We start from the raw sequence: 12,175 nt of genomic DNA on the forward strand, positions 1-12,175 counted from the left end.
AAAAATGATCTAATTTTTACCTAAAATATTTTAGCATTTGTCATTATGGAATGTTAATGTTTTGAAAGGTGAATTAAAGAAATAGGAAAAAATTCAAATGAAAATATTTAAGAAAATTGATTGTAACTCAGTGAGTAGTTTTTTGTATACCATTATCTCAATTTTAATGTTAATATATTTACAACAGGACCAACAATAAAATATGTATATACAGTATAACATATTTTATATATAATATACAGTATAATGTATAACATATATCAGGATAATAACAGATTTCATGTGATTAACTCCAAATTTGCATTATACTGATAGTGTGCAGCAGTTTGCATTAAAAAAAAGGAAAAAAAAAAGAGTAGGAACTCAATGACTGTTTTGTTATATTACATTACACACTTTTCGATATATATATATATATATATTACACACACACACACACACACACACACACACACACACACAATAGGACTAACATTAACAACGGGTAAGCTGCTCCAGAAAATAATTACATAATTAAAAAAATTGTACATGTAAATGCCATGCTTATTTTTTCCCCCTTTATTATATAAAAGCTTTTATTATTTTTTGCGCGTATATTCTGATAATACCCAGAAGTTCGCATTTTTTTCATAACTAAACATTCATTGCAAAGTTGTAAAAAATAATGCTTGTACAAGACAGCGAACAAGTCGTTTTTCCTGTAGGAGGCGCTTTTGATAAAACCTAGAGGCGCTTCAGAAACTCCCACAGACCATCGTAGTTCTAAAGTGCGGAGAAGTTTGAGAAGACAAATCCTGCATGTCCACGGTTTTTCTGGAATATGAAGAAAAGAATGATCTACTTGAGACATCTTTTCATTTTGGTCACTGTGCGATGCTTCGTTCAGTGTGAAACAGATGCATTACGACCAGGAAAAGGTAAGTGTCTCCATCAAATCATATTTTATTAGTAAATGGGCATCACTCTGCCAGCGATGCGACTGCATTGTAAATGCTGTGATTAAGTTATATAATACAAGTTCCTTTTTAACGGTCCTTTCAGTCTTTTCAAAGTAGTCTAATGCAAATTATAGGTCATTCCGTTAAACCTTGACATCCCACATTAGCATATGTGTAAACAACGAGATTATTATTGAAATTTTAAAAAAAAGGAAACCAACAAAAATCCAGTAACCAGTAAAAAGTCGTTTTGTTCTCCCCATCCATGTTTGCTAATTATGTATTTATTCTCCCTCACTATAATTGTAGGTTTAAGTGAACATTTCATTTCAGTGAAAAGACTTTCCAGGTTATGCGTCAAATCAGTTATGATCATAACTCCCCCTTGATGTACAATTTAATTTAAATAAAACTGTCATAATGACATTATCATCCTATCAAGAGATTTTCCATTGTTTCACTTTTTTCTATCTCTATCTTATATTTTGTAAGGTTTGTTAGTATGGGAATTTTTATTTTTACAATAAACAACAGATTTTTTACTCTCTTTAATTGTCTTTTTGATTAATATATATTAGTGTCACGACCTAAAGCTATAGTTTTACAGAATACATTCTATTTCTGGAATTAAAACATTTATAATTGAACTGCAATCAAGTGATCACGTGTTTGTGTTGCATGCAGTGTCAGGTGTGTTTTGCACTTTTAAAGAGAAGTCCTACAGGCCTGGTGACAGCTGGCATCCCTATTTGGAGCCCTTTGGATTCATGTTCTGCATGCGCTGTACGTGCACAGAAGTATGTATCCACCTTTCAACTCTAATTTACTGTTTTAAGTTTTATGATCATAGCTTTTTAGCTGATCATTCATGAATTGCCCATTACTTTGAATGTTGTAATTGTGTGCATGCACTTGTCAGATGCACATACTATGTGTAATGTGTCAGTGTTTCTGTCTACTCTCGTGTGTGTGTGTGTATGTATAGTCTGGTCATGTGAAATGCAACAGCATCAAATGCCCTGTTTTGCGATGTGAAAATCCAGTGACTAACTCACAGCAGTGTTGTCCTCGTTGTGCAGGTATTACAACACTTTTATTTTATGTGGGAGTTCAATGAACTTAATATGTACGATTCTGGTACATTTTTATTTGAACCGTCTGACTTATGCATATTATTGTTATTGTCATAATCAGATGAGCACAGAACTCCTGCTGGTCTGCGGGCACCCATTAAAACCTGTTGGTATAATGGAAGCGTTTACCAAACTGGGGAAACATTTGCCAACCATGAGCTCTTCCCATCCCGTCAGTCGAACCAGTGTGTCATGTGTACTTGCTCTGTAAGTATTTTTTTGCATTCATTGTTATTGCATTCACCATAGTACATCTCTCAGGAGTAACAGACTGGCACCTGCAAACATGGGAATCTAACTTCAGACAGTTTAATCGTTTTTATAGTGTCCTGAAAGATAGCGTGAGAGAGCAGGTAAAAATACAGAATCTCTGTAGCTCAAACAGTAGAGTGTAACGCTCTTTTGGATAAAATTTTCTGCTTTTAAAATTAAATGATAATATAATGCTCAATAAACCATAATGCTTTCACCAGTCATAACTGCAGATTCATTTCCTACTATAGCTATTCGCCAAATAACTACAAAGTTTCAGTAATCGACACACAGACACTTAAAACAACAACAACAACAAAGCAATTCAAGTAATAATGTCTTCATTAAGACATTTTGGGTTTCTGGTTGTAATTTTATGTACAATAAATGAAATCATGCATCATAATTAATATTCTTTTACATTTTTTATTCTTGTTCATTAAAGAATGGAAATATATTCTGTGGATTGAAAACCTGTCAGCCCATTACATGCTCCTCACCAGTGTCAGTCCCGGACACCTGCTGCTTGGTGTGCAAAGGTAACAATATATTTGCAATTTCTTTTTCCCAATTTAGAGAATTGTAGCCTATTTCAGTTATATTATAGGATGCAAAGGCTGCTGAAATTTATTTATTTTAGACGAAATTGGATGTTAGAGGCTATATTCATATTTTCATTCGACTTATTGTGGTAAAAAATAAATAAATGCCATTGTCTCCTTTGAATAAACAGAAAGTGCAACTGATATCAATTCTGCATCATTTGAGGATGGAGGACAACAATTGAACAGAGGAGTTGTATGTTTTTTCTTTTTCAAGACACTCACTGTACTCTTTAAAATGTGTTTTATTGTTTCATTCATGCTACGCTTTAATAGGATGATATTTAAACAAGTGCAGTTACAACGTTTGATTTTATGTGTCTTGAAACACAAGAGGCATTCTGTGGATCAGTGTGGTGCGGAACAGGTCAGGGGTCGCTCAGTCAGGGCCACGCCATCGACACTCCGGGGGTCTCCCAGAGGCCTCAACCTGCAGACACTACACCTCAAAGGAGCTGCTGAAACTACTGTTAAAATTCTTCTGCAGCGCAAATATCAGAGAGGTAAACAATAGGGCTTTTCACACTTGAACTAGTTAACCCTGGGTCTTTCTACACCCTGGGAATATACGGAAGACGGAATAGTTGTTAACCCTAGGTAAAAAAAATGCTGCAGGCATTATGTCAAAACTCAGAGGACTAGTTCGCTAGTGGTTCCCTCAAGATTTTTACACTGTAAACCTGGATAAGTCACAACTTTGAGGTAATCAGTCAAAGTTTTGGTAAACATAACTGGCAGATTTTTACTTTGTACTCATACATTTGAATTGCTCTTTACTTGAAATATTTGATTAAGCTAATTCATACATTTAACAAATAATTGTCACGTAATAAATGCAATAACTTGGCTAGCTTGAATTAGCTAATTCAGTAATGCTATCTTGCTAATTAGTAACACAATGCTTTAATAACATAGCATAGAAATTTCTGAATGAGTACACTGTAAACCCGAATAAGTTGGCAAAACTCAAAAAATGTAAGGCAAAAATTTTAAGTTAAAAGGTTAAAGCTTAAGCAGAACTGGCAGATTTTTATTTTGTACTTATACATTTTACTTGTTCTTAACTTTTGAAATGTTTGAGTACACTAATCCATACATTGAACTTAAATACTGATTGAACTTAAAAACTAGTATAAACTTAGCTAGCTATAACAAGCTATTTGCTAATTTACTGTCATGTTAACGTTAGAATGGTGTATAGCACTTGCTTTATGGGTACAGCAATATAGAGCTTCTAACATACTTGCTCTCAAACCAAGCCTTATGCAACACTTGTCACTATGATGGTAACTCTCCTAAAACCAACAATAACAGAAATTCTTCAGAATTAGCTTAACAAAACATTAATCACTTCTAAATCTCCCACTTAACATTAATCTTGCACAAAAAAAAACATTTTATTATACACTTAATTTTTAGCATTTACTCTCCCTTTCGAGTGCCATGGGCAAAACATTTTAGTTTGTCTAAATTAAGAGTTCATAAAACTCAAAACAATGAAACGATTCAGATAACTTAAAATGTGTCAGTTTTGTGAACTCGATAGAAAAAGAAAGTTCTAAAGTTGATTTGATTAAACTAATTTGGTTTGCGTAGGGTAAACTTATTTTACTAAATTAAACAATTAATTATTTTGAGCATTAATGTTTACTATAATGTTTTTTTTTTTTTGGATTTATAAGTAAAATGAGGTCTATGGTAAACATTACTTGAATACGTTTTGCTCTCTAACTTAAATTACACACACCCATATCGAAAGCGTGGATTTTGAAGTTGGTATGTTAATTTAATCAAAACCGACAGACCTTATTTTACTCATAAATTGAAAAACCCCATTATAAAATCCCATAGGAAAATTTTAAGGGAACCACTGGTGAATTAGTCTTCCGGGTTTTGACGTCATGCACTTTATTAACCCGGGTTCACAACTAATCCTGGGTATTTATAAGCTGCTGTTTCACACTGTACATTCCTAAACCCTAGGTTAACGTTCTTAAATGCATATTTGCGGTGTCAGTGTCTTTGATTGGACGAGCACATCATGCAATCTTTTTACATAAAGGCTCTAGCATTGAGCATCATCATATATTGCCGACTGTAGTATCAAGTTTATACTGAATTGAATTTTTCGAACTAAAGGTAAGAATAAAAGGGCCTCCTCTTCACTCCAACTGTCACGTTTTACGTCACCATTTCACATTTCTCCCCTTAAACGCTGAAACATAGCCTACTGTTTATATAACACATAGTGTTTCTCTGATGCACAAAGCATGTGAATATGTGGCACGCGATTGGCTGTCTGTTGTTAAGCATCTAGCTGTAACCGCATCACCATTTTACAGGTTTGGCACCGCAAAAGCTATACTAACTCTACATATAACCCCGTGTAAAAATGTTCCTTTAGCAAGGGTTAAAAGCAAGGTTTAGAACGACGATAACCCAGGGTTAAGCACAGTATGAAAAGCCCTTTTAATGCACCACTGATTGGAAATGTGAGGAATTGCTTATCAAAATCCAATAGTCATATCCTGTCAAAGTAATGTAGGGTTTCTGACTTTGTCTAAGTTTGTGTGTACAGTGGCAAGACCTATTCTCATGGTGACGTGTGGCACCCGGCGCTAGGGAAGGTCTTGGAGTGCATTCTGTGCACCTGCAGGGACGGCTTTCAAGAATGCAGGCGCATCACGTGTCCCAACCAGTATCCATGCCAACATCCCATAAAGATAGAGGGGAAATGCTGTAAGATTTGTCCAGGTAGGCATATCAGTGTTATCACATTTGCAATGATTTAACTTTAATGATTTCTCAGTGTTTTTTTTTTTTTTAACTTTCATTTCCAGACCTCAAAGCAGAGAGCAACAGGACTGAGTGCTATCTTGCTCAGGACAATAACAGTCTCCTGGTTTATAAAGTTGAACCCTCATCACTTGCTCAGTCGGAAGATAAAGTACGGATGATTGCAATCGAGAGACAAGGAGCCACCGAAGTTGAGGTGCAAGTCTGGAAAACTGTCGAAGGTGATGTTGGTGATTTAAACAAGTTATAATATAGATAATCATGAGGTTGTTATATTTGTTTGGTAATTCAAGACTATTATAGTGTTAGGCACATACTTTCTATCAGCCCTGAAACAAAATATTGTTGGAGAGCAAAAATAGAGATTCTTTCACTTTTCTAGATTTCATCCAAATTCTTAGTCACTGACCTAGATATGCAATTTTATGAATCTGTGCCGGCTCTCAGCTGCAAGATAAGGTTGTTTATTTTAGCTCTTGGAATCGCTCCGTTTATTATTGTAGTGTTATTCCTTTAAAACTGTCTTCTAATCTTGGCAGGTGTTTTGCATCTGATGGAGACAGGTGATGTTCAGAAGAAAGACCTCATAGAGCACCCGGAAAATTACATCTTGCTGACCACATTAGATGAGGGTTTGTTGAATTTTTTGCATTTTACCAAGTTAGTTCCGCATTAGTTTGCAAAATGTGACATTTAAACATTCAACTGTGCATTTTGATAGTTAAAATTGAGTTTGAATTGAACACTGAACCTTTTAGGTGAATTAAAGGTAAACTTATTCCTCTCCTAATATGTGTTTTAAACAGCCATGGAAAGAGACTAAGGACAACACTAAATATTTGAGCTAGCCAGCCAGGAAATATGATAAGGTAGAGAGACCAGAGGAAATTGAACGTCTAAACATGTCGATTTTTGGTTTCCTTTTTACAAATTTTCCATCTAACTCTTTCAGTAAGTCTTGATACTGTACATTTTCTGTGCATTGGCTGTTTCAGTTTAAATTCTGTGCCAGACAGACAGAGAGACAGGCCTGATTCACACTGTACGCTAAAGCAATCTGTATTAAACTGTCCTTCTTCTGTTCGCATAGACACTTGGAGAAAGTTCAAAGAAGAAGAGGACAAGCAGAAGGACTTCAGTAAGATTAGGAGCTGTGAAGACGGGATCAAGGAAGTGGTGAAGTACTTAAACCCTGAACAGCTGGACAGTCTTTGCACTTCTTAGTCTTCTCCCCGTTCTAACACTGTGCCATCCCAGTCTGACACTCAGTTTATTACAAGAAGAACACACACACCCACACTCACTCACACAATGTGCATGTAGTACAAAACCAGATGCTGGCAGCAGGTAGTCTGAAGATCTCGTTTATTACTATGAGTCGGTTTAACGCAAGTCTTTATGAGTTTGACATCCCAGAATTCTTTTTTTTTTTCGGAAGCCTTGAGGTCAGACATTTTTCTTGCTTTGATAAAAATGCACGTTTGGTAAGAAAAAAGTGGGTGAATATATGCTATTTGGGCTGGAATTATGAGGAAGAAAAGATTTAAAGCAATCCTCAACATTAATAAAGGAAATTATGTTTGTAATTTTAGCAGGCATCCACTGTATGTACATAAGAGGAAAAACAAAGGATGATATAGACCGCTTATTGGCCGGAATGCTTTTATAAAGTTGACGTAGGCCACCCTCCCCACTGTACTTAGTTATACACTACTCATTTATGTAACATGGGTAAACTAAAAATACACTATTTATTGTAAAGTCAAAGCAGCCAACATCGTCATTATTTCAATAGATTTTTTTTCTGCCTATCTTCTATGCAGAAAATGTTTTGCATTGTAATGTATGTAGCGTGTATATTGATCTTAAAATTATGACAAATATATTGGGCTGATAAATATAAAAAAACAATATAAAATCATATTTAGGAGCTGAAAGATTTATTTTTCTATTTGTTGATAGACTCTTGGTTTCAAAAATAATTATGGACTAATGCAATAACTATAAAAGGGGATCATAGAGTTTTTTTACATGTAGTTTTTACAGGCTTTTAGGTGTCAAAACAACCATGTACTAAAGCAGATCATTAGGTCACATGATCATTGATACTGATGAGACTCTTTTCATAATGTTGTAAATGAGCAGCAGACGTGATGAGATCTTTACTTTGAGATGAAACGAACAATCCGTTGCGGCATAAATGAGGAGAAACCTGTTGCGGCCAGTCAACATGACAAGCTCCTGACATCGTTTGTTCTTCGGTCGTGCTAATCACAATGAACCGAGACGGGCCGCCGAACCCAGATCGGGGCAGTTCAGGGAGTTGTGAATAATATCCCTTCTCTCCAGATCCCAAAAGCCCACTTTCCTCTTCTGTCACAATGAGTCATTGTGCTGGCCGCACACAAAGTGCCAGACGGTGCTGCTCATCTCTCACTGAAGGCCTGACAAAATATTTTGAAACAGAAGCCCCTCAGTTGCAGACCTTAATAGTCACACAATGAAGCTGTGAATTATTTCCGCTGGCTGTTGGATCTAACAGTTTCTGGCAATTTGTTCTCTTTGAGCGGCTTTGGAGGGAGGACAAAGGGGATTTTACTGTGCGCTCCTATTTCATGTTCTCTCTTTGTGTATGTTAGTTTAAGGAGATGGTCGGACATCCCGTTTGATCAATGCGCTGGCCGTCGTTTCACAAAAAGAGCCTTTTGTTACGTCGAGAACCTTTCAATTCGTTATGTCCGTGTTGATTTGATGGAGTCTGAAATGGCTTCAGCTCCCCGGGGGTTCAACACTTGCGAATTCGATTTTAAACGTAGCCCTATTGGCACCTTCGCTTTTGGCTAATGGTTGTGAATTCCCAATAAATAGCATTCAGCTATGCATGCTTAGTCTTGGCTCTGGCAATCTGAACAGCTGGGGGCAGTCACTGGGTATAAATCAGGTGAATGGGTCAGTTCTCAGTGTGAGTTTTCCTGCTCAGCTTTGCTTCCCATTGTTGCACATAAAAGTGTGTATAAATGGAGTTGCGTTTTGTATCGCTGTGATGTTCTGCAGCTATTTGAAAGGCATCTAGTGCTATTTGCTGTATTACTCATGAATTTTTACTCTTGTCTGAGCAAGCCATGTTGTAGCACATCCTGAGTGAAGGCAGGTGATAAAACTAAACAAATATGCAGTGGTGGACGATGTACACTTGAGTAAAAGTACAGATGCCCTAAATATTAAAATACAAAATGCATGTAAATGTGTTGTAAGAAATAGTATAAACATCCAAAATGAAAACATATCGGTCATGGCATGGAACATACATAGCTTGATTTTGGCTGACGATATCTGCTACGCTGCTGCTGCTGAGCAAGTGCAATCATTTGTTCAGCTCAATCAAAATAACAAACAAAACGAAAGGCTGCTGCAAGAAAATGGTAGAACCCCCATAGCAGATCTCTACAGGTGGTGCTGGGGAGCAGGAGGGATAACAGAAGCTTTTATAATCGCGCAACGTGCCAATCTCAGGCCATCTACAGTATATGGTTATGTGGATTTAGAAGTACTTTTGATTGACTGAACCAATCAGCGTTCGGTTAAAGAGTTTCATGCCTAAACTATGTAAATGTCACGCAGTACAAAATATGGTTTAATAATGGTATGCAAACATACCAATTTTATAGATGCAATAATTAATTTTTATTTTTTTGTTTTTACATGTTCTTACACATTTTGAGTCAGGAATGAACAATTACGTGAATTATGTAGACTTGCGCTGACCAGATCATGGAATGTTTAAGAACAGCTGCAATCGGACGAGTCCATTTCGCAATTGTTCAGTGTGATTTGTGAAAATGATTCGACAGGTTCATTAAAAGAATCAGCTTGTTTGCAAATCAGACATCGTCTCAGAGAGGGTGCTGATTTCCTCAGATCAACTAAATGTTTTTTTTTTAATCAAAATGTAGTGGCGTAAAGTATGAAATAACGAAGTAAAAACACTAGATCAAGTAAATAAAGTAGAGATACTTGAAAATGTTACTTAAGTTCAGTAATGAAGTAAAAATGCTTAGTTAATGTCCACCACTGCGAATACGTAATGTTTCTGCCTCTGAACTGCTGCTCTGCACGGCGCCTGCAGATTCACAGTCTCTAAGCAACTGAAACAAGATTCAAAGGGAGCTAAACTGGGTTAAGGTAATTAACTCTGATGGATTGGTTAGCTTTCGTAGCTGATTAAGGTGTTCATGTAAACTGTGAATTAATGCGCCATCCAAATACTTCTGAAATCTGCACTTTTTTTGTTTTGTACACCCTCCTCCCTCTCTGCTTTCTTGATCATTTCAGTCAATGGTCTGAATCCTGTTAAGCAAGCACTGAGCGGCCTGTCATGAACAATCCAGTCATGGATCTGCTTAACAGTTAAAGTGCAAGGAAGCATTATACGATATTAAAAGCACAGTGTTGTTCCAAACCCCTATGATTTCTTTCTTCCGCAGATCAAGAAAGGAAATATTTTGAAGAATGTCCATGCTGTGCTTTTCCATACAATAAAAGTGAATGGGGACGAGGGGCTCTCGAGCTCCAAAAAGTCACGCCATAATAAAAGTGCACTAAAATCCAAAATCTCTGATATTTTTGTGCGAGGAACAGACTGAAATTTACTAAAAGATTTGTATGCCTTTATTGCTTGACTGCCGTGGTCATCACTTACTTTCATTGTATGGAAAAGAGCTGCTTGGATTTCTCAATAAATAATTCCTTTTCATGTTTCACGGAAGTCATATGGGTTTTAAAAAGTACATGATAACAGAATTTTCATTTTTGGGTGAATTATCCCTTTACTATTAACGCTTTACTGAAACTTTAAGGGTATGAAATGCTTCAAGTTCTGCCAAAGTGAAAGTATTTTGAATATAACTTAAATGTATACTTCTAAAAGGCACTAAATTGAGTGAGAACAGACTGCATAGCCTTTGCCACGGAAAACAGTAATTAAGCCACATCAACCAATGATGGATGGGTGTCATATGGCCACTTAACTAATGTGACACAATGATGAATGATGAGGTGAAGTGTTTTAGAGATAATCAGGGCTTGGATTCATGCCAACGGTAGCACATGGGTACTGTTTCGATGCATTTAATGACATTTGCAAAGAGCACAAGTTCCATTTGGTAATCAGCAAAATATATATCTTTTTTAGCTTGATTTCAACAAGACAAATCCAGATGTGAGGCACCTCACACCCTAAAAATAACCCCAAAGACATCATATCCCAAAAAAGGTGATGCATGCTCTGCCTTTTCCAATCTTGTTCTGCATATTTTCCTGTTTTGACAAAGAACTGTGTTCTTCAGCCAAATGCTCTTATATCATCCAGTCAGGCGAGCGTGTGTAAAAATCTGCTTTCAATTAATGCACAATGATTTATTCTTTAAGAGCTCTGCATGAGAACAGTGAGGGGGATTAGAAAAATAAATCACTGCTGAATGTTTAAGTTATTACTGTTTGATGTGTTTTGTTGCCATTGATCTACAAAGCAAGACTCTTGTGCCCGCGAGGTCTGCCCGCACTTAAAAGGGATCTTCAGAGATGCAGATTATCTGTATTAATTGTTTTACACATAATAAACTTTTATGAAGGTCTGTAAAAAAATTCAAAAGGAACTTAAAAAATGACAAAACATCTTGAGTGCGAGTTATTCAGAGGAATATGGATTATTGCAACCACAGTCAGGGTCAGTGTGCAAAAGGAAAGAGGGAGGAGTCAAATGGGTAAATATGTAACTAATTATGATTTATTTATTCGTTATTGAGCGGATAGTGTTCGTCAAATACCTGAGTTATGATAGAAAAACATGTCATGATTTTGATTTTGTCAAAAATCATTTCATGATTTTGTCAGATGTTTATTTTTAATATGAGCAGAAAAGACAGTGGAGCAAAATATGAAGCACTCGAACAATATTTAATGGCTTTGCAGAGTGCCCAAGGCCCTTTTAAATGTAATAATGTGGGTTCACTTGATATATTTTGAAAATGTCTATTGATTTATTCCACCTGGGCTGAAAAATGCATTCTTCTGAGCAGCTATGCAAGAGGAATCTAATTGAAATCGTACGGTGACCAAGACCGTTAAATCACATGGATGGACAGAACAAGATAGGCAGATGTGAAAAACTGAGCTGTTACACAAATGGATGTGGTGAATAATGACTTATTTTATGGAAAATAAACGGTTCTTATATTTTATAAAAGCATCTCACCAGATGACCAAAACATGACAGAATTATCTAACAATGCAGCCTGTATTCTCACTGGCAATCAGGCTGGAAATTGGACTTTTTAATTTAATTTACTTTAATTGTATTAAATGTTCCATTATTGCTGTGTATTAGTGGTTTAAATGGAAAAAAGGATCCAAACAGGTAGCTGAACAAGTGTACCTTTGAAGACTGAAGGTGAAC

General features: G+C 36.1%; 1 protein-coding gene across 1 annotated transcript; it reads left to right on the plus strand.

Moving 5' to 3' along the window:
- Positions 1 to 745: 745 nt before the first annotated feature.
- chrdl2 (chordin-like 2) lies at positions 746 to 11,209 on the plus strand. The gene is made up of 11 exons (XM_079587063.1): positions 746 to 917; positions 1,623 to 1,735; positions 1,924 to 2,017; positions 2,133 to 2,278; positions 2,769 to 2,862; positions 3,057 to 3,121; positions 3,260 to 3,428; positions 5,491 to 5,679; positions 5,766 to 5,942; positions 6,261 to 6,353; positions 6,812 to 11,209. Exons 1-11 carry the CDS (start codon positions 821 to 823, stop codon positions 6,943 to 6,945), a joined length of 1,371 nt encoding a protein of 456 aa, XP_079443189.1. The 5' UTR covers positions 746 to 820; the 3' UTR covers positions 6,946 to 11,209.
- Positions 11,210 to 12,175: the final 966 nt, after the last annotated feature.

Source organism: Phoxinus phoxinus (genome assembly GCF_949152265.1).
Source record: "Phoxinus phoxinus genome assembly, chromosome: 17".
Classification (NCBI taxonomy): domain Eukaryota; kingdom Metazoa; phylum Chordata; class Actinopteri; order Cypriniformes; family Leuciscidae; genus Phoxinus; species Phoxinus phoxinus.

What these genes read in the sequence shown, in the direction of transcription:
- chrdl2 (XM_079587063.1), top strand. Translation starts at nt 821, where the DNA reads ATGAAGAAAAGAATGATCTACTTGAGACATCTTTTCATTTTGGTCACT. An exon ending in CTGCTGCTTGGTGTGCAAAG is followed by an intron (nt 2,863 to 3,056) that starts GTAACAATATAT and finishes TTGAATAAACAG; the next exon opens with AAAGTGCAACTGATATCAAT. An exon ending in ATGCTGTAAGATTTGTCCAG is followed by an intron (nt 5,680 to 5,765) that starts GTAGGCATATCA and finishes TTTCATTTCCAG; the next exon opens with ACCTCAAAGCAGAGAGCAAC.